At 40.7% G+C, this 24,080-nt stretch overlaps 1 protein-coding gene across 1 annotated transcript in view; it reads right to left on the bottom strand.

The window, feature by feature from the left end:
• Positions 1-289: 289 nt before the first annotated feature.
• Positions 290-24,080, bottom strand: part of cpped1 (calcineurin-like phosphoesterase domain containing 1) — a 40,876-nt gene continuing 17,085 nt past the window's right edge. Inside the window, exon 4 of the mRNA XM_063003805.1 lies at positions 290-2,473. Within this exon, the coding sequence (XP_062859875.1) occupies positions 2,250-2,473 (224 nt within the window). The 3' untranslated portion in view covers positions 290-2,249. The remainder of the gene's footprint in view (positions 2,474-24,080) is intronic.

The following is a 24,080-nucleotide window of genomic DNA, read 5'->3' as shown; positions in this document are numbered from 1 at the left end:
ACCCTTGTGTGTAAATGCTCTGTACTGCATAATACTAGAGAAGTCATGAAAAACACATGTAATATTGTGCTCAGTTAAAAGATGCAATTCTCTGTAGTCCTGACTGGTAAATCAGCTTGTAAATTGTGCTGGTTTTATTAAAAAAATGCCTGTTTTACTCATGCAGTCCCATAATAAATCTAGAAATATGTGTAGAAATAAAACCTGTAGGGTTCGGGTTCTACTCGGGTTTCAGCTCAGACTAAGCAAAAACAATCACAAGGACAAATTGTATTAAAAACATGTTTAATTAAGTAAAGAATACAGTCAAGAACATGATAAGGTGCTACGGTATGATTTTCCAAGGCATTTAGTGAAAAGAAAAGGCTTAAGGAACCAGAATCAAGGTGGAAAAAAAAATCACATGAAACATTTGGCTCAAATTCTCATAAAATAAACATAAAATGGTAAAATGGTAGTCTGCTACCTGCAGTCCCGTTGTACTTATATTTATGGAGACTAGCGGCCATAGATACAACTTTTATGGCTCCAACTGGCTTCGAAGTGTTCTTTCATGTATTAAAGCACAAATATTGTAGTACATATGAATAAATGCTCAAAAAAACTCCATTGCACAGTCCTACTCCATTGCCTGCTCACCAGCGCCCGCCAAAATAAACATAAAGTGAACATAAAAATACAATGTAAAGACTATAAGTCACCTAACAAAGTGTGTTATTTGTTATTTGTAAGTGTTTAAGTGTCCTTCTGATATTCCTCCCATCTCTCAATTGCACTTTAATGTTATTAAATGGACCCCAAACATAAGGACAAATGTGATTCTGTGATTGCAGACGCCAGAATACGATACATGATTAGAGTAAATGTTTTTTCAAAGCTGTAATATAATATATTATAATATAATATAATATAATTAATATAATATAATATAATTAATATAATATAATATAAGACTCAGGTAAAAAAAAAGGGCATTGAATTATTTGCTGAACGAATGTTTATTTTTAGCTTTTTTTTTTTCCCTGTTTCTCCCACTTTAGCGCATACAATTTCTGCCCGTCAATCATCCTCTCACTGATGCTGGTCCCTGCTCCTGATTGGGGAGGACGAGGCTGCACCACGCCCCCTCCGACACGTGCACAGCAATCGAACATCTTATCACCTACACTTGACGAGAAAAGTACAGCGCTCTACCGCACTCCTTTCCCATCTCCGTGCAGGCGCCACCAACCAGCCAGCAGAGGTCGTAATCGCACTAGTCTGACAGAGAGACACCATCCGGCTTAATCCTGCCCCTATCTGAACAACAGGCCAATCGTTGTTCATGTGGCCGCTCAGCCTCAGCCGGCAGGCAGAGCAGAGATTCGATACGATGTATTCGAGATCTCTGGTGAACAGCGTGTGTTTTTACCGCTGTGCCACCTGAGCGGCTCATATTTGGCTTTTAAGATATTCTCAGTTCTGACACAAAGCTTAAAAAGACACAGAGCTAAATCAGTACAAGCTCTCAGCCTAAACACAGACCATCAATATACCTTAGCTTCTTTTTTAGTAGTCTACGTGTCATGTGCTAAGTGATCAAAGATCCTGATCACGAAAGATAAAACCAGTGCTAAAACAAGTAGGGGATCTGTAATGGTTTCTGATGATCCACTGACTGAACTAGTCTGTATAAGTCCCAGTCTTAACCATCATGTCTTTCAGTAGTTTCCATGGAGATTGCCTCTTCTCACCTCGTAGAGTAGGAAGAGTGTAATGGGCACAGAGGCAGAGAATGAAATCAACAAGCGACAGGCTTTAATGCTGTTTATCTAGCCTTATGCTTTCCATCTGCTTATTAGAATTATTAAATGATGCAGACATAACAGAATGAAGGCATTCCCAGGTGAAATCGGCTGGTTCAAATACCGAGAGCCTAGACTGGAGTATGAAGGATTGAGAGGGGGACGGTTCTGGTTTAGAACCCTCTTATTTCTAAAAGGCAACTGTGCAATCTATAAAAGCCACGAGTGCAATGAAAGGATTGGAATGCAGGAGATAAACTACCTACAATTGGCACCTTGAGATATTGTGACCTCTGAATCGTCAGTCCACTGTTTTTTTTAGCAGCCTTCAGAGGGAAATGAAATGCCACTTATACAACTGAGATTTTTTTCAACATATCAGGAATCAAATTTCTCAAATTTTCACCAGACCCAAAACCCTTATATAAGAACCCAAAATCTTAGCAGGCTACCAAAAACCCACATTCAAGAGAGCAGTTTTATCAGATCTTCGTCCACGCCCTTTTCACTCAGCTGCTCCAGACTATGGTAGCGATGGATGATCTCATCAGCCGTCACCACCACCACTCGGACTCCATGAGCATCCTTGCCCATTTGGAGTCCAATTGCTGAGCTCACCACCATGTCCAGCCCAGTGTGGCCTCCCCCTGCATTCTGGTGGTAGTGGCCGGAGAACACTGCTTTCACACCTGAAACAGATTTCAACATGACACACATGAACTCATTTTGATCCCCTCATTTCTTTTAGATTTTAAATGTCACAATCAATGTTTTACTTTATTGTTTATTAGGATTTTAACATCATGTTTTACACTCTTTGGTTACACATGACAGGAACGGTAGTTACTCATTACACAAGGTTCATCAGTTCACAAGGTTATATCGAACACATATTTTGTATCTCCAATTCACCTAACTGCATGTCTTAGGACTGTGGGATGAAACCAAAGCACCCGGAAGAAACCCATATGGACACGGGGAGAACATGCAAACTCCACACAGAAAAGACCCGGACCGCCCCACCTGGGGATCAAACCCAGGACCTTCTTGCTCTGAGACGACAGTGCTACCCACTTATGCCAAGTTCACACTACACGACTTTCCAAGTCGTCAGGTCGCTGTACAGTTCACACTATACGACTGAATCTCCTGCACTCGGGAGTCTTTCAGTCGGTGTATATTTCACACTACACGACTGATCGGCGATAGGGGGTTTCACACTACACGATCCATCACCAACTGGAATCGCAGACGAGCTTCTCTGGTCTCCCTTTTTTTCTTTTTTTTTTTTACAAAAACACGTGAGAAGTGACGAGAAGTTTAATGATACCACGTCCAAAAAAATGAACGTCAACAAGTAGCGAGAGATCAAAGTGTTTGTTCGCTGATGTGCAGCGTAATATCAAGGAGGAAAAATAAATGAATCTGAGTGGATTTGGCAACACAAACAGTATATGGCTTGTTTTGTAGTAAGTTTTGCAATGCAGCGTGGGTATTATGTTTTGTAGAGGACGATCAAATCAGAAATACTGTAAAAAACGTGTGTGTGCCGGTGTATCCTGATATAAACTATATTAATTAAGCCCCTGACCCCTGTCCTCTCCTGCATTTCCCCTCACGCTGTATCCTGTGTTCTCATTGGCTGTTCGACATTGTCACTCATTCCCAGTTGCCCGTCTGAGATCAGATATCTGGCGTGCTAGAAAACTCAATCCAGTTGCCGAGCGCTCGGCGAGCCGGTCGGGTCGAGTTGTTGGATAGTTCACACTTAGCGACTGAGAGCCGAGTTTTGATCGCCGAGCAAACGCCGAGTTGCTCCCGACCCGGAAAATCAATCGCCGACCAGTCGCCGAGCGAAAATCAGGGCAAAAATCGTGTAGTGTGAACTAGGCATTAGCCACCGTGCCGCCTTTACGATCAATGCAGCCCCACTTTTATGAGACACTTAAAATTGTAAGCAAATGATTTAAAGATGAAGGTCATCTGTACAGTTGAAAAGTTAAAGAACACTGAACCAATGGCTCTAGGAACGATTTTAAAATCCAGCCATGTTCAAGCAGGTGATTGTTAGTGTTACACCATATTTTTCCAGTAGAAACCCATGTGACCAGTGTCTATTTTCACCATGAATTTAAAGCAAATTAAAATTATTTCTCATGAGGGGGCCCTGCGATGGACTGGCGTCCTGTCCAGGGTGTGTTACTGCATTGCACCTGGTCATTCCAGGGAAACCGGACCCACTGAGACTTTGACCAGAATATGGTGGTAAAAACATGACACAAAATAAAATCGAACAACTGAACTATTAGCTATCAAAATATCACAATCTTTTTGCATTAGTATAAAGTCTGACTGCATGTTCACCTCTGATGATGTGAATATTTTGCATCATGCTCCAGTATGAGGTTAAACTCTGCTTATCATAGTGTGTTATAATAACTACACTAATGCTGTCAAACTTTTAAGAATCTGACTACATCTGTATTCTTTGATTAGAGTATTAGCTGACACTTGGTAGAATGAATAGAACGCTTTTGTCATATATACATTTACACATGTACACCGGTCAGCCATAACATTAAAACCACCTCCTTGTTTCTACAAACATTTATCAGCTGTCTATTTTATCAGCTTCACTTACCATATAGAAGCACTTTGTAGTTTTACAATTACTGTGTTTCTTTGCATACTTTGTTATCCCCCTTTCATGCTGTTCTTCAATGGTCAGGACTCTCCCAGGACCACTACAGAGCAGGTATTATTTGGGTGGTGGGTCATTCTCAGCACTGCAGTGACACTGACATGGTGGTGGTGTGTTAGTGTGTGTTGTGCTGGTATGAGTGGATCAGACACAGCAGCGCTGATGGAGTTTTTAAACACCTCACTGTCACTGCTGGACTGAGAATAGTCCACCAACCAAAAATATCCAGCCATCAGCGCCCTGTGGGCAGCGTCCTGTGATCACTGATTAAGGTCTAGAAGATGACCAACTCAAACAGCAGCAATAGATGAGCGATCGTCTCTGACTTTACATCTACAAGGTGGATAAACTAGGTAGGAGTGTCTAATAGAGTGGACAGTGAGTGGACATGGTATTTAAAAACTCCAGCAGCGCTGCTGTGTCTGATCCTCTCATACCAGCACAACACACACTAACACACCACCACCATGTCAGTGACACTGCAGTGCTGAGAATGATCCACCACCTAAATAATACCTGCTCTGTGGTGGTCCTGTGGGGGTCCTGACCATTGAAGAACAGGGTGAAAGGGGGCTAACAAAGCATGCAGAGATAAAAATAGCCAAAAATAGCATGAGATAAACACAAAATGAGTAAACAATATAATATACAAAATGCAGTTTTTAAATGATCATTTTATCAATGAACTGAAAAGGACCCATTTACCAAATTTAATTGTTAATTACACCCAGGCTTAACTCCTGCCAGCGCTGTTGAATGTAAACAATGCTTAAATAGAAGCTTTTCAGCAATGTGAAGTAGACTTCAGGGCATAAACAAGCAGCACACTATGCTGCAATAAAAAGAGACGAGAAAGAAACTATTTCAATATATCATCCTGGAAAGAATCTGGAACTCAATCAACCCCAGTAGAAACTATTATCTTTAACTGGAGAAAACGTGGAACAACAGTGCATCCCCACCTGTCAAAAAGAGGGCTGTGAGATCCCAAAATGGTACTTCAGGCATGTAAATTAGAATGACGGTTAGTTAGATGTAATGTACAGTGGGGCCAAAAAGTATTTAGTCAGCCACTGATTGTGCAGGTTCTCCTACTTAGAAAGATGAGAGAGGTCTGTAATTTTCATCATAGCTACACTTCAACTATGAGAGACAAAATGAGAAAAAATATCCAGGAAATCCCATTGTAGGATTTTTAAAGAATTTATTTGTAAATTATGGTGGAAAATAAGTATTTGGTCAATAACAAAAGTTCAACTCAATACTTTGTAACATAACCTTTGTTGGCAATGACAGAGGTGAAACGTTTCCTGTAAGTCTTCACCAGGTTTGCACACACTGTAGCTGGTATTTTGGCCCATTCCTCCATGCAGATCTCCTCTAGAGCAGTGATGTTTTGGGGCTGTCGCTGGGCAACACGGACTCCACAAATTTTCTATGGGGTTGAGGTCTGGAGACTGGCTAGGCCACTCCAGGACCTTGAAATGCTTTTTACGGAGCCACTCCTTCGTTGCCCGAGCGGTGTGTTTGGGATCATTGTCATGCTGGAAGACCCAGCCACGTTCCATCTTCAATGCTCTCACTGATGGAAGGAGGTTTTGGCTTAAAATCTTACGATACAAGACCCCGTTCATTCTTCAATTAACACGGATCAGTCGTCCTGTCCCCTTTGCAGAAAAACAGCCCCAAAGCATGATGTTTCCACCCCCATGCTTCACAGTAGGTATGGTGTTCTGGGGATGCAACTCAGCATTCTTCTTCCTCCAAACACAACGAGTTGAGTTTTTACCAAAAAGTTCCATTTTGGTTTCATCTGACCACATGATATTCTCCCAATCCTCTTCTGGATCATCCATATGCTCTCTGGCAAACTTCAGACGGGCCTGGACATGTACTGGCTTAAGCAGGGGGACACGCCTGGCACTGCAGGATTTGAGTCCCTCTCGACGTAATGTGTTACTGATGGTAGCCTTTGTTACTTTGGTCCCAGCTCTCTGCAGGTCATTCATCAGGTCCCTCCATGTAGTTCTGGGATTTTTGCTCACCGTTCTCATGATCATTTTGACCCCACGGGATGAGATCTTGCGTGGGGCCCCAGATCGAGGGAGATTATCAATGGTCTTGTATGTCTTCCATTTTCTTACAATTGCTCCCACAGTTGATTTATTCACACCAACCTGCTTGCCTATTGTAGATTCACTCTTCCCAGCCTGGTGCAGGTCTACAATTTTCTTCCTGGTGTGCTTCGACAGCTCTTTGGTCTTGGCCATGGTTGAGTTTGGAGTCTGACTGTTTGAGGCTGTGGACAGGTGTCTTTTATACAGATAACGAGGTCAAACAGGTGCCATTAATACAGGTAACGAGTGGAGGACAGAAGAGCTTCTTAAAGAAGAAGTTACAGGTCTGTGAGAGCCAGAAATCTTGCTTGTTTGTTATTGACCAAATACTTATTTTCCACCATAATTTACGAATAAATTCTTTAAAAATCCTACAATGGGATTTCCTGGATTTTTTTTCTCATTTTGTCTCTCATAGTTGAAGTGTACCTATGATGAAAATTACAGACCTCTCTCATCTTTCTAAGTAGGAGAACTTGCACAATCAGTGGCTGACTAAATACTTTTTGGCCCCACTGTATATATAAAATATGATAGATTTCGATGCTCGGTTGGGGGCAGCACAGTGGCTAGCACAAGTGGGTAGCACTGTCGCCTCAAAGCAAGAAGGTCCTGGGTTTGATCCCCAGGTGGGGCAGTCCGGGTCCTTTCTGTGTGGAGTTTGCATGTTCTCCCCGTGTCCACAGACCCCGTTCTCCCACAGTCCAAAGACGTGCAAGTGAGGTGAATTGGAGACACTAAACTGTCCATGACTGTGTTTGATATAACCTTGTGAACTGATGAACGTTGTGTAGTGAGTAACTACCATTCCTGTCATGAATGTAACCAAAGTGTAAAACATGACGTTAAAATCCTAATAAACAAACAAACTATGCTCGGCTGGCACAGCAGTAAATAATGCTAGTCAACTGTTGCTGGGATCCAGGGTTTGAATCCCCAGCAGTGCTACCAGGCAACCGGGCGTCTACATACAGACGTGATGAGCTATGTCCGTAAGATGGGGCAGGTTGGAGCAGGGTTTGTGCGTAGGGTGATGCCCAAGGCATTGTGATGGATTAGCATCCTATCCAGGGTGTGTAATTGCATTGTACTCCGAAACCAGAGAAACTGTGACCCTGACCAGCATAAAGCCATCGTAACAACAAAATGAAATGCTACATTATCATTTCAACCTGCTGATATACTGCTGAGATACTGACAATGTTGACAATCTGCCCAGTTTCACTCAGTCATGTGTTTGGTGGACACCTTGTCCTTGTCCTATAATACAGTCCATTAATTACCGGGCCGCACAGAAAGAATAAATAATTAGAGTTTAATTAATTAAATTTCCAACTTTTCAGGTGTTATATTTATTCTATTTTAAATCCTCCTGTCCCCACCGGTCCGTGAAATGATATCTTATATGAAACTGGTCTGTGCTGCAAAAAAGGCTGGGGACCGCTGCTCTAATACATCAAAAACAGCCCAGGTTAAGCGCAAGTCTGCTAATTAATTACCACTGACATGAATATTAAACAGCACAGCCAGTTAACACATGAACAAAGTGATTCAATGACCTCAATAATAAAGCTGAGTAACAGATTTCCTGTCAGAACGACCACCTCAGTGCTGCTGGCTCTCAGAGAAGCGAGGATAAAAACTTCAAAGGAATCTGGCCAGTGGAGACCTCTGGAGAAATCTATTCAGTGTGTTGATCTACATAATCATGGGGAACGTTTTCATCTCGCCTCTTCCCTGCAGCAGCCAACACAGCTCTACTGTTAAAAAATTCAGAGCGCCGGACTGACTGCCCGGTGCCCACAGTTGGCCGAGCACAGAATGTGTGGCACAAATGAGCTCTCACTATTTTGAGGGAATGCAGGCTGACAAAATGATTGATGGCAAAATTATCTAGTGCTTTGCAACGACACCCACAAATAGTAATTGATGTGTTATGGTATACAGAAGGTATACATCAGCACAGATGACAGCAGCAATAAAAAATCAGGAAGAATCTTCATCATAGAATAGTTTAAATGCCATGATGAGTGATGGTGTTACACAACTAAACAAAACAAAAAAGAAACAACACGATTTAAAACTGAGTGCAGAGTATATTACACATACAGTGTTACACTGACCTCTGATTAATCTGCTATCTTACTCTCTTTTACACACTCACACACACACACACACTGAGGCTGGGGGTTGAACAATAGTACACATGGACACTATTACTCATAAATTCAAATCTCAACTCTCAACTGACTATACAGACGATGATTGGCTCATCCGAGGGTGAAAATGCTGAAGGGGATTCCTCATAACTGCTGCAATTATGACTTCTGCTGGCTGTTCGATTATGTGTGCCTGCAGAGAGATGGGGGATAGTGGAGATCAGTGCATGACTCTCCTTGAGCAATACAGATTACCATATGAACACACCTAGTACAGATAACAAGAGGAAGCCGGCTACTACACGTGCTGAAGGGGCGTGTGATGTTCACAGCATTTTCTGGTCAGAAGTGGAGGTCAGGAGAAGTAGAGGAGGCGAAATGTGATCAGGTAAATGGATACGACTAGATTGGGGGCAAAATTGGGGAAAGATGCTAAACAAAATTTCACATATTTTACATATCACTATTGTACCTTTTAAGGTGAGGAGGGATATTGAATATTTCCAATTGCAACTGTACACCAAAAGTAGTAGCAGGGAGTAGACTGGCCCTGAAGACTGGGTTGTAGGCACAGCTTTCTGTCCACCCTATCAATCATGTGATGCCAGCCAATCCTGGGCATTTGTAACTCTTCTCTTTTAGACATGTTGATTCGCCAATGACATTTCATGAGCTGCAGTTCATAAAAACTGGCTGGCTGGACATATCTCGGAGGAAGCATTTGCTAGCCTCAACCTCCTGGATTATCCTGCCACAACCCTTTGTTAAACTCAGGTATTTTATGCTAAACATTGGTTTCAATGCCAATATTAGTTTTAAATTAGGTTATGTTGAGCTTAATCGAGCCTAGTGTGGCCCTCCATACACGATACATGAGAACCTAACACTGCCAAGTGATAAGAAGCCGCAGAACAGACACGGGTTGGAGGGGGCGTGTAGTGATTCGGCTTTTCTTGATCAGATGAATGCATCCTCTTCATATTTGTGTTAAGCATAAAACACCCTTAATTATGATCCAGGAACGACTTTAATGACTTTATTAGCCTATAAAGGTGAGTTTAAGCCTATAAATGTCGTTCAAGAGCTCTTTATTGTCTTCCTGGTTATAAACCAGCAATTCATGGCATTACAAACCTGGCTGTTAAGGTGCATGTACAGCAGACGAATGTTAAATCAAGACTTTGCTAAATTACAACACAGATTATGTCAGCAAATTTAAAGCCGGACCGAATCTAATTTACACAACGCTTTGATAAATGAAGCTGGGAAAGACTGATAATTATGCAGTGTTATATGACTGCAGAGACGCTCTTACTTCAAAATTACACAACAGTGGCAATACTGCAGAAATAACACCAAATGAGATTAAAAAAAATAATAAATAATAAATGTAAAATTGGGATAAATGATAAAATTACCATTTTTTTCAAGACAAACAAGTTGAATTATTTAGAATTTAAATTAATCTCTAAAGAGAGGTTATGATTAGGGCTGGCACTGATCGGATACTCTGTATTGGTATCTTTCTGATATTGGCCCAAATCACTGGATCAGATATCAGAAGGAAAAAAACGTGTAATCCGATCCAATACTGTTGCTTAATGTAAATAACACTTAATGTAAATAACTGTTAATGTTTGTTTATTGTTTATTTATTAGGATTTTAACGTCATGTTTTACACACTTTTTGTTACATTCATGACAGAAACGGTAGTTACTTGTTACACAAGGTTCATCAATTCACACAAGGTTATATCAAACACAGTCCTGGATAATTTAGCGTCTCCAATTCACCTCACTTGCATGTCTTTGGACTGTGGGAGGAAACCGGAGCACCCGGAGTAAACCCACGCAGACATGGAAAGAACATGCAAACTCCACACATGGAAAGGACCCAGACCACCCGACCTGGGGATCGAACCCAGGACCTTCTTGCTGTGAGGCGACAGTGCTACCCACTTAGCCCCCGTGCCGCCCACAGTTAATGTAAATAAGGCCATTGTTTGTGTGTAAAGCAAATAACACATGAAGATACATGAAGATAACACATGAAGATCTCTCACATCCCCCTCCCACCTCCCTCTCGAGGTAAAAAACTGCAAGTCGAGACTGCTGTGCCAACAATGTTGCTTCTACTAGATGGGATGGGACCCTGGCATGTTTGCACCAAAAATGTCCAGAACTTACAATGGACTTTATCACAGACTGGACTGAATAATTAAGAACTCCAATAATTTTTGTGCTATTATAACTTTCAGTTAAATTTAATTTTGTGTATGTATGATTTGTGTAAATTCTTTTTATTTAAAGTATCCTTCAGGCCACCCAAGAAGGATGGGGGTCCCTGCTGAGTCTGGTTCCTCTCAAGGTTTCTTCCTGTAATTTTAAGGGAGTTTTTCCTTGCCACTGTTGCCATCGGCTTGCTCATCAGGGGTTTTTGGTCTGTTGGTCCTGGATTCTGTAGAGTTGCTGTGAAACAATGTCCATTGTAAAAAGCGCTATATAAATAAATTTGACTTGACTTAACATCCTCAACGATTAATCCATTAGTGTTATGAAATAAAACAAACTACACCATTTCCCGTTTAGCCACAGACGTCCTCTTCAAAATCCAGCAGGGTTTAATAATCTAAAAACATGACAGAACTAATTGGTCCACCGCGTTTGATTGACATCCACATCTTCCAATTGTAGACACTTTGGACGACATGCCGCAAAGCGAGATGTGTCACGTGAACAACAGCTCAAATGTAAGTGAAACCAAAAATGCTGCTAAATGTTTTGCATAAGTGTGATGATGTAGGTTCTGTATTTATTCCTTTAGAATATTTGTTTCACAGTTCTGAGCATTGTTATTTAGATAGATAGTTTAACCATGGTGCATTGAGACATGTATTATTACTGCTTAGTTGTTTGAGAGGAGAAATGACGGTATCGGATTGGTATCGGCAGATACTCAATTTGCAGTATCGGTATCGGACATAAAAAAGTGGTATCGAGCCAGCCCTACTTATGATTAAGCTCATGGAATAAAAATAAACAGAAACATGGATAAATAAATAAAGGATTTAGATCAGGATCAGAATCAAAGCACTACTTACACAAGGCTTTCTAGGATTTTTGTATATTGCTGGCTCGAAATTATGTGGCACAGAAATAATGATCAATGCATCAAGCAGCAGCACTATTAGGCATGTTTCCGCTTACAGATCACAAGCTGCCCACTGGAAGTTAAAAATCAAAGACCACCATCCTGCAGGAACAACAACCAACTTTATACAGCTACTTGTATAAATATAAAACCTTTTTGAAATTACCTGCACTTCTGGTTGAAACAGGTTATTTTATAGATGAGGGTGTTGTTACATTTAAACGTTTGCACTATTCAGAAACTTTTCTCAAAAGCAACTTACAACTGAAGTGGCATAAAATCATGATGTGTGCCATGCAACTGAGAGTTAATGGCCTTGTTCAAGGACCCAACAGTGACAGAGTGGCAGCCTGACAGTTGTGTTATCCACAATCTTCCATGTACATTTATGGCATTTAGTAGACGCTTTTGTCCAAAGCGACTTACAATTGTAACCGAATAAAGTTCAAGTGAAGGCGAGAAGCAAGAAGGTCCTGGGTTCGATCCCCAGGTGGGGCGGTCCGGGTCCTTTCTGTGTGAAGTTTTCATGTTCTCCCCATGGTTTCCTCCCACAGTCCAAAGACATGCAAGTGAGGTGAATTGGAGATACAAAATTGTCCATGACTGTGTTTGACGTTAAACTTGTGAAGTGATGAATCATGTGTAACAAGTAACTACCATTTTTGTCATAAAAGTAACCAAAGTGTAAAACATGACATTAAAATCCTAATAAACAAACAAACAGTTCAAGTAATTGAGGGTTAAGGCCCTAAGTCCCGAAAGTGGCAACTAGTTTAGTGCCTAAATCACTGAGCTAATACTAAAGAACACTGCCGCAGACTACCCACAGGAGAGCAACTGCTGCAGTCTCTGGTCCCTATGTTTAAATTTTCGGCATTTGTGACATTTAGCAGATTCTTTTATCCAAAGCGACTTACATTTATGACTGAATACAGTTTGAGCAATTGAGGGTTAAGGGCCTTGCTCAGGGGCCCAACAGAGGGAACTTGGCAGCAGTGGGACTGCTGAGCTGCCCTATGTGGCCCCTATCCAACACCGAACATCTCAACCAAAACATATTACATTCGCACATCTTAAATTTGCCACATCACTTCTATGACAGCTATAATTTATGGGCCATATTTGGAAGAAAACAGGCACTGTAGACCAACACCAAACCTCAGCCCATCTGTGAAGCATGATGGAGGTACAACTAATAATAATGGATCACTTTGCTGTCTCAGGTTCCTGGACAGTTTGCCACCATTACTTATTTATTAGGATTTTAACGTCATGTTTTACACACTTTAGTTACATTCATGACAGGACAGGTAGTTACTCATTACACAAGATTCATCAGTTCAAGTTTAATATCAAACAGTAGTGCTGGGCGGTATGATGGTACATTCAGTATACCGTCTTTGATTCCTTATACCATATGGATTTTTCAAATACCGCCATACCGTGTACTTCAGGTCAGTTGCTAAACAAACATTTTAAGTAGGGCTGGCTCAATACCACTTTTTTATGTCTGATACCGATACTGCAAATTGCGTATCTGCCAATACCGATACCAATCCGATATCGTCATTTCTCCTGTCAAACAACTAAGCAGTAATAATACATGTCTCAATGCACCATGGTTAAACTATCTATCTAAATAACAATGCTCAGACTGTGAAACAAATATTCTAAAGGAATAAATACAGAAGCTACAACATCAAACTTATCTAGAACTGCTGTTTTTATTTTCACTTTTACACACAGAACATTTAGCAGCATTTTTGGCTTGTTTAACAAAAGTGTCTACAATTGGAAGATGTGGATGTCAATCAAACACGATGGACCAATTAGAATTGAGTTTGGTTGAGATTTTCCGTTAAAGTTCTGTCACGTTTTTAGCTTATTAAAAACCCTGCTGGATTTTGAAGAGGAAAACAGGAAACGGTTAGTTTTATTTCATAACACTAATGGATTCATTGTTGTCTCCAAGCTGGGACAAGATAGGTTCTTTATCTCAGGTGAGTGATTTATCATTTATAGAGCAATTTTTATCGTGTTTAAACAGTGTTTTTAGATGTGGCAGTAGTAGATGATTTTTTAAATGCTAAAAGTTTAAGTAGAGCAGTGTGTTTTAATTTCTGAATGGCTGTTGCAGAGGAGTTGTAGATCAGTGGCACATGTTAATGATGTCATCAAGCGTAAGTGGCAATAAACAGCACTCTGTTGGAACGTTTCTTTGTGTGTTATTTGTTTTACACACAAACAACGGCCTTATTTACATTAAGTGTTATTTACATTAAGTGTTATTTACATTAAGCAACAGTATCGGATCAGATTACACGTTATTTTTTTTCCGATATCCGATCCAGTGATTTGGGCCAATATCGGACCGATACTAATACAGAGTATCGGATCGGTGCCAGCTCTAGTTATAAGCAAACTGGTAGCATATATAAAGTTGCCCCCTTTTTTCACATTGGAGTTTGCAAACAAGTGGGGCCAAGCAAAGCTTATAGTACTCAAAACCTTCATTATATACATGTTGAAATGAAACTTTTTATATTCTATTTACTTATGACAGTAGAATAAGCCACAGACATATAAAAGTCCCAGTCAAGAAAAATAAAAAATAAAATAAAAAATATCGCGATATACCGTGAATCCATCAGAATCCTAAAAATTACACATTTTTGGTCAGACCGCCCCACCCTAAAATACAGTCATGGACAATTTAGTATCGCTAGTTCACCTTACTTGCACATCTTTGGACTGAGGGAGGAAACCCACGCAGACACGGGGAGAACATGCAAACTCCACACAGAAAGGACCTGGACCGCTCCACCTGGGAATCGAATCCAGGACCTTCTTGCTGTGAGGCAACAGTGCTACCCACCGAGCCACCGTTGCCACCGTTAGGAGAAAAATATAGCTTAATATACATCAGAGGGTGAAACAAGACAGAGACATAAAACAGGTGAGAGAGATAAGCAAAGAAATTGAGGTGTTAGTAACACTGCAGCTTTGCTTATGATTTTACAGCTTTTAGATGCTTTTTTCCATCCTGCTGTAGGAGCATTTTTGGCTGAAATACTACCACCTAGAGATCACTGTGCATTTTAGCTAAGAGCCCAAAGTTTGCCAAAAGCCCAAAAAACCAGAAGTAGCAGATTTTCATAAAAAAGTTCTAATAGATGAGAAAGTACAATGCTGGTTTCTGTTTAGCTCTCCTGAGATGCTTAATGTGGTGCCGATGACTATATTCACAGACGGTCGGCTTCCACGGATGCCTGCCAGACTTGGATATGTAAATTCTTGCTCCTGTCTTTAATCCAAACAAGTCAGAGACAATGTATTTCTTAGTTAGAGAGGGTGTATGTGTGCCCAATTGAGTGTGTGCCCCTGGGAATTCATCACCAACTATACTTGTATATAATTAGCATGACAAAAAAAAGAAGAAAATGATCTGCAGCAGCACACTGTGTATTCCACTCATGTATCACAGTGGTTTATTCCCATGAGTTCCTTTATGAAGCACTCAGTGAGGGACGGCCAGTGCATTGTGTGCAACGTTAACTAATAAGATTTCATTTAAATATACAAGAAAGCAGCATAACTGACCGAACTGAAATCACTCTCACAAGTCATACATCAGTAAAGTTAGTCCTCGATAAAGAAAGTCCAACAAAGTTAGCCCAGGCATCCAGCACTGTAGTGAGCCTATGGCATATACCAGGGGTGTCAAACTCATTTTCACCGACAGCCACATCTGCATTACGGTGGCCCTCAGAGGGCCGATTGTAACGTATCCTGCTGTGATTTTAGTCTTAAGACAATTTGTTGTGGCTAAATTCTGTGTTTGGTGTCAAAATGCCAAATTTATACTGTATATTTATAATGTATATCTACATTTATATTGTTCTCCTTTACCACAGACACGGCCTCATAACACAAGAGACGTACCGGTTTTTCTTCTTGAAGCACAAACTTGTGTTCACTTTCCCATCTTTCATTACATTACCTTCTTCTGCTTTAATTTTCTCTTCTTGTACATTTTGGGATTATTTGTAAATATTTCTCAACATCACTTGTTGAAAAGCCGCCTCAGTTAACAATGATGTGGAAACACTGCCATTTAGTGGCGGGATGCGGTCACTTTGCGGGTCACAAAATTGGCATGCATTGTAGGAAATGCAGTTTATGTACGATTTTACAGTGTATTTTAAGACAATAAAATAAAGTTTACATATTCAGCATATAATGCTACTTTTTCACTAGATTAGTCTACATTTACTAACAGCCAGTAAAATTCTGACTCTAAAGTGTGGATCCCGTACAGACACAAACTAACCTTACGTGCTGCCACCAAATTTGAAATTTTATCTCAGTTTGGAATTTTGCACTTATTTAAACAAATCTTGAAATTTGCAAGCTGAAAATGTAGAGGACACACTGTATATAAAAATATGGACAGAGCTCACTTACCCATGATTGTTTATGTCACTGATGTACACCGATCAGCCATAACATTAAAACCACCTCCTTGTTTCTACACACATCGTTCATTTTATCAGCTTCACTTACCATATAGAAGCACTTAGTTTTACAATTACTGACTGTAGTCCATCTGTTACTCTGCATGCTTTGTTAGCCCCCTTTCATGCTGTTCTTCAACTGTCAGGACTCTCACAGGACCACTACAGAGTAGGAATTATTTGGGTGGTGGATCATTCTCAGCACTGCAGTGACACTGACATGGTGGTGGTGTGTTAGTGTGTGTTGTGCTGGTATAAGTGGATAAGACACAGCAGCACTGATGGAGCAACACCTCACTGTTGCTGCTGGACTGAGAATAGTCCACCAACCAAAAATATCCAGCCAACAGCGCCCTGTGGTCAGCGTCCTATGACCTCTGATGAATGTCTAGTTACAGTCAGTAATTGAAGAACTTCAAAGTGCTTTTATATTTACATTTACATTTTTGGCATTTAGCAGACGCTTTTATCCAAAGCAATTGAGGGTTAAGGGCCTTGCTCAAGGGCCCAACAGTTGCATCTTGGCAGTGGTTAGGCTTGAACCGGCAACCTACTGATTACTAGTCCAGTATCTTAACCACTAGGCTACAACTGCCTTTTATATGGTAAGTGGAGCTGATAAAATGAACAGTAAGTGTAGAAACAAGGAGGTGGTTTTAATGTTATGCCTGATCAGTGTATATTTATATAATTAGTTATATAATAGTTTATATAATCTGGTAGTCCAATTTTTATTATATTTTTATTATAACAAATGCTTGTTTTTTAAAATGATTACTTAAGTCAAAGTAAGTCATCTTAACAACCTAAGACTACTAATGTAGTTAGTAAAAAAATTACAGCACTGGTGTGTGACCCATCACACTCATTACGTCTTTTGCAGAAAATGATGGAACTATCTGTAGTGTACTTAATGCGCCACTGTCAACTGCACAAGGGCACTCGTGAGAGTAGGAGAAGTTAACTGAAGCTGAGGCTGTGAGCAAAGCAATAATCACTTAGCAATGAAAACAACCACTAAATGTGGGATCATAGAATGTAAAAGAGTACTGTAAGATAGGGTACAGTGCAGTGAAAAGGGGGCATAAGACTCGAACCTGGGCTATTGAATTAGATCAGCACACCACCTGATCAAATAAAAAAAAAAAAAGCATTGTTGTTTTATTGTTACCTTTAAAGTGAACCTATCAGGTGGGGCAGCATGACAGCTGGGATTTTCCCTGAAGGGTTTGACATAGCCGTCCAGCTTTTTTAGATCTGGTCCAAACTCAGTTTAAAGAAAACGTTACGCCAGTCTGTGGTTCCTAAGCACCTCTGAATAAGGAGCCGGAAATCTTGCAGTGAGTCATAGTGACAACAATAGATGGAGCAGCATTTCACAGAGTTCAGAAGATACAGCACATCCAATTAGAGCAGCGCATTCACAAATATCTCACTGATCCAACAGGATGTTCAACTATAGAGGGCCTTTCTGCTGGCCGACCAATATATATAGAATCAGATTAAAAGAAATGACAGTGTTTGTTGAGAACACTGCTCTCCTCTTATAGCTATTTTTACAGCATACCTTTGAGCTCTGAAGTGTGTGTGTACTAGTACACAAAGCCCCACTATCATAATAAAAAAATACTTGGATGAAACTATGGGTACAGATTTCTTCATACGACCCAAGTCAAATTATTCTCCTTGTTAAGAATGGGAGATCATAAATGATGAAGTGCAACAACTGCACAGATAACATGGGCTCAAGCAATAAATGCCACAGTGTCTCTGTCTAACAGAAAACATTCAATCACAGTCAATCAGATGATAAACATCAGCTGTGTGTCGTTTCTAATGTCTGAATGTTGGATTGGCATAGTGGAAGTGGTCTTCTCTTAGATACAAAGGTGGAATTTTTTGTGAACTTCATGTTTATGTTCTTTGATCAATATCTTTAACACCCCCCCCCCCCCATGAAGTCAATAAAACAGTGTTAGTGCCTTAATAAATGAATATGGTAATTTCCACATTTCCACATACACATGGGTTGTGACCTAAACATACTTCTACACGTCATAATACAGCCATGCCAGTGCTGACCACATGACCCCATGGTTATTATAGAAAATACACCGACCAGGCATAACATTATGATCACTGACAGGTGAAGTGAGTAACACTGATTATCTCTTCATCACAGCACCTGTTAGTGGGTGGGGTATATTAGGCAGCAAATGAACATTTTATCCTCAAAGTAGATGGTAGAAGCAGGAAAAATGGGCAAGCGTAAGGATCTGAGCGAGTTTGACAAGGGCCAGATTGTTATGGCTAGACAACTGGGTCAGAGCATCTCCAAAACTGCAGCTCTTGTGGGGTGTTTCTGGTCTGCAGTGGTCAGTATCCATCCATCCATCCATCCATCCATCCATCCATCCATCCATCCATCCATCCATCCATCCATCCATCCAAGTGGTCCAAGGCCAGAACAGTGGTAAACCGGCGACAGGGTTATGGGCGGCCAAGGCTCATCGATGCACGTGGGGAGCGAAGGCTGGTCTGTGTGGTCCGAACCAACAGACGAGCTACTTTAGCTCAAATTGCTGAAGATGTGGGAAAACTAAACTACTCGCTGTGTTTGGGTTCACCATACGGTTTCACATTACTGTTACTCTATTTGTTTTATACTTCGGCCTGCTACAAGCTTGCCGCTTATTGGTTAAAATAATAATTTAAAAAAAGGAACACAATTTCAAAAATGTTGGGACCCATTTGAAACCTTTTACAGGTAATGCTTTATGGATACAATATAAAAGGAACATTATAAAAAGCTCAGACATTTATGAGAAAGAATGGGTCGACTTTCAGTTTAAATAGAAAAAGGGAAAAAATGCTTCACTTGGGCTATAGGGGTTAACCAAGTATTCCCTCATTAGCCACTCATAGTAGATTGCAGTCACTATGGAAGCTGAATTTTAAACAATAACCATCCGCCAATGTCTGACCTCTAACTTCTATAAATAATCATTTCAATAATTTACATTCACATAGTTCATAATTTAAGTTCATAATTCATAACCTTTAATCAGGTATACTTACGGCACAATGAAGAACGCAGACAAAGAAGATTACGATCTCAAAAGTTAGGCTATTTTTAATATGAAGAGCACAATAATTAACCTTGGAATCATTTGGGAGAAAAGGTCAGAGAAAAATGGACTTATTATCTTATTATGTGTTAATGGGTTTTGTCAGTCAAAATAAATCAAGGCGGCACAATACACTATATTCTTTATATTCTAGTATTTAATTAATGGCTACTTTAACTGTCAGGTTTGGCTATTTTTCATAGTGGTAAATGTTCCACAGTGCTACCAAAACTCACAAGTTCTAGTAAAAACAGCTAAAATAACCTAAAATAACACCTCGTCCCCCACATCAGCCACTAGCCTATTGGCTTAGCTGTCTATTAATGCCTCAAATACAGAATATGGCCAAAATCGCTCAGGTGGCGCAGTGGTAAAACACACGCTGAACACCAGAGCTGGGATCTCAAATACATCGTATCGAGTCTCCGTATCTAGCAGCCACATGAACAACGATTGGCCTGTTGTTCATATAGGGGCGGGATTAAAGCCGGATAGGGTCTCTCTCTCATGACCAATGCAATTCTGACCTCTGCTGGCTGATTGATGGCGCCTGTACAGAGATTGATCAGGGCGTGTCTCTCCATACACACTGCTGATTTGCATCCGCACTTGTCAAAGAGCAGGTGGTAAAAATGCATACAGCTGCTACCCACGTGTCGGAGGGGGTGTGGGTTAGCTTTGTTCTCCTCAATCAGAGCCGGGGTCGGCATTGGTGGAGAGGAAGCATGACGCAATCTGGCAATTGGACGCACTAAATCAGGAGGAAAAAGGGAAGAAAATGCATAAACAAAAATAATGATAGAATATGACCAAAATTATTTGGGCACCTGAACACTCAATTATCTGGGAAGGCTGTGAACAGACATGTCTTTTGAACATCTATCTGCTAGTCTCAAACGTGCTAGGATTAATAGCAAGGTTTTCTCTTAAGTGTTTTTATAAACTTTTAGCTACTAGCCAAACAGTGTCAGAGAAATAGAAATATGAATGAACATCAATTTTTGTTAACAACTAGATGACAATTATAAGCTAGAAAAATCTCTGGATGCTGTTGGTAAGTATGTTCTATAGGCTGGACACTTGTGCTGAATCGGCACTCCAGTGACGTGACGGTAAACTGTGCTAGTCCACTTACGCTGAGATCCAGAGTTCAAACCCCCAGCAATGCTATCAGCCAAATATAAGTCTAGATTCAGACATGACTGGCTGTGTCTGCGGGGGCGCTGACCTGGCAGAGGCTTTCCGGTGGATTGGTGTCTTGTGTAACATGGTGTGTTACTGCATTGTGTGTAAGGTGGACAATACTGCGACCCTGACCAGGATACATCGGTGGTAAAACATGGCAATTATCTGAAACATTTTGGGTACAACAGTGGTGTAATGTAAGCAATCACTGACTTGTAATGAGCAACAGTACTGATGTACTGATGAGCTGGAGGTCCTGTAAACAGCGCAATAAAGCAGCTCACTGCTTAATACCCGTCAACCTGACTGGAAGGGAAACAAGGAGACACAAGAAACTTAAAGAATTTAGCATGTCTGGCTCATCGGTCCCTCAGAGACTAGCTGACTGAACTCATGTGATGTGTGTGATCAGTCTGAAACACGGCAGCGCATTTATCTCTTTCTTTTAAACTCAGAAAACGTCTGTTTATGTGCTCCTGGGACAGACAGTGCAAGCTCGCTCCCCATTTTTTGTTTGCACTTTCTTGCCTGTAAAAAAAGTCACAGCGCAGTAGTTGGTATTTATTTTGAGATATTACAGTTTATTATTTCTAACAGCATGTAAGTAGAAACCAAACTTAAAAGCATGTGCTCTTACTGTTTGGCTTACTGTCAGTAAGGAGTCTGACTGCATGTTAAACTCTGGATCTGTGTGTAACGTTCTAAAATGATGGGGATAATTTGCATCATGCTCCATCATAAAGGTAAAACACTGCTTACCATCTAATAATAACTACTCCAATCTTAGTAGAAAGGGGTTTAAGATACCAACTGCATCTAATTATTCGATTAGCATGTTTAGTTAACCCTTGTAATATACTGTTCGCTACCAGCTGTTTACAATATACATTGGGAAAATTAAACTAGTCGCCGTGTTTGGGTTCATAATTCGGTTTTACATTACTGTTACTCTATTTGTTTTATACTCTGGCCTGCTACAAGCTTGTCGCTTATTGGTTAAAAGAATTTAATGCGAGGAACACAATTTGAAAAATGTTGGGACTTGTTTTTAAACCTTTTACAGGTAATGCTTTACTGATAGAATATAAAAGGAACATTATAAAAGGCTCAGACATTTATGAGAAAGAATGGGTCAGTCTAAATAGAAAAAGGGGAAAATGCTTCACTTATACAGTGTATCACAAAAGTGAGTACACCCCTCACATTTCTGCAGATATTTAAGTATATCTTTTCATGGGACAACACTGACAAAATGACACTTTGACACAATGAAAAGTAGTCTGTGTGCAGCTTATATAACAGTGTAAATTTATTCTTCCCTCAAAATAACTCAATATACAGCCATTAATGTCTAAACCACCGGCAACAAAAGTGAGTACACCCCTTAGTGAAAGTTCCTGAAGTGTCAATATTTTGTGTGGCCACCATTATTTCCCAGAACTGCCTTAACTCTCCTGGGCATGGAGTTTACCAGAGCTTCACAGGTTGCCACTGGAATGCTTTTCCACTCCTCCATGATGACATCACGGAGCTGGCGGATATTCGAGACTTTGCACTCCTCCACCTTTCGCTTGAGGATGCCCCAAAGATGTTCTATTGGGTTTAGGTCTGGAGACATGCTTGGCCAGTCCATCACCTTTACCCTCAGCCTCTTCAATAAAGCAGTGGTCGTCTTAGAGGTGTGTTTGGGGTCATTATCACTGCTGGAACACTGCCCTGCGACCCAGTTTCCGGAGGGAGGGGATCATGCTCTGCTTCAGTATTTCACAGTACATATTGGAGTTCATGTGTCCCTCAATGAAATGTAACTCCCCAACACCTGCTGCACTCATGCAGCCCCAGACCATGGCATTCCCACCACCATGCTTGACTGTAGGCATGACACACTTATCTTTGTACTCCTCACCTGATTGCCGCCACACATGCTTGAGACCATCTGAACCAAACAAATTAATCTTGGTCTCATCAGACCATAGGACATGGTTCCAGTAATCCATGTCCTTTGTTGACATGTCTTCAGCAAACTGTTTGCGGGCTTTCTTGTGTAGAGACTTCAGAAGAGGCTTCCTTCTGGGGTGACAGCCATGCAGACCAATTTGATGTAGTGTGCGGCGTATGGTCTGAGCACTGACAGGCTGACCCCCCACCTTTTCAATCTCTGCAGCAATGCTGACAGCGCTCCTGCGCCTATCTTTCAAAGACAGCAGTTGGATGTGACGCTGAGCACGTGCACTCAGCTTCTTTGGACGACCAACGCGAGGTCTGTTCTGAGTGGACTCTGCTCTTTTAAAACGCTGGATGATCTTGGCCACTGTGCTGCAGCTCAGTTTCAGGGTGTTGGCAATCTTCTTGTAGCCTTGCCCATCTTCATGTAGCGCAACAATTCGTCTTTTAAGATCCTCAGAGAGTTCTTTGCCATGAGGTGCCATGTTGGAACTTTCAGTGACCAGTATAAGAGAGTGTGAGAGCTGTACTACTAAATTGAACACACCTGCTCCCTATGCACACCTGAGACCTAGTAACACTAACAAGTCACATGACATTTTTGAGGGAAAATGACAAGCAGTGCTCAATTTGGACATTTAGGGGTGTAGTCTCTTAGGGGTGTACTCACTTTTGTTGCCGGTGGTTTAGACATTAATGGCTGTAAATTGAGTTATTTTGAGGGAAGAATAAATTTACACTGTTATATAAGCTGCACACAGACTGCTTTTCATTGTGTCAAAGTGTCATTTTGTCAGTGTTGTCCCATGAAAAGATATACTTAAATATCTGCAGAAATGTGAGGGGTGTACTCACTTTTGTGATACACTGTATAGGGGTTAAGACTATAGGGGTTAACCAAGTATTCCCTCATTAGCCACTCATAGTAGATTGCAGTCACTATGGAAGCTGAATTTTAAACAATAACCATCCGCCAATGTCTGACCTCTAACTTCTATAAATAATCATTTCAATAATTTACATTCACATAGTTCATAATTTAAGTTCATAATTCATAACCTTTAATTAGGTATACTTACGGCACAATGAAGAAAGCAGACAAAGAAGATTACGATCTTAAAAGCATGTGCTGCTCTTCTCCACTTCAGTGCACTGACTTTACTGTAACAGCGTGTGGAAACCAACCCCAATTCCCACTATACAGTGTTCTTATCATAAAGGAACATGCAGAGCTTGGGGGTTCAAGGTCGGGTGCTGTGTTGGGTTGCTGTCATTTTGCCTTTCACTCAGGTCTGTTGATGGTCCCATTAGTATCTTGCTACTCTCTGCACTATTTACCTTACTGTTAATGATTTCATATCACATTCTTTTTTCTATTTTATTTATGCACTTTCTTC

The sequence above is a fragment of the Trichomycterus rosablanca genome, chromosome 10, assembly GCF_030014385.1.
Source record: "Trichomycterus rosablanca isolate fTriRos1 chromosome 10, fTriRos1.hap1, whole genome shotgun sequence".
Taxonomy (NCBI): Eukaryota; Metazoa; Chordata; class Actinopteri; order Siluriformes; family Trichomycteridae; genus Trichomycterus; species Trichomycterus rosablanca.
Note: the sequence above shows the minus strand (reverse complement) of the source record. Positions and strands in the feature narration are given on the sequence as shown.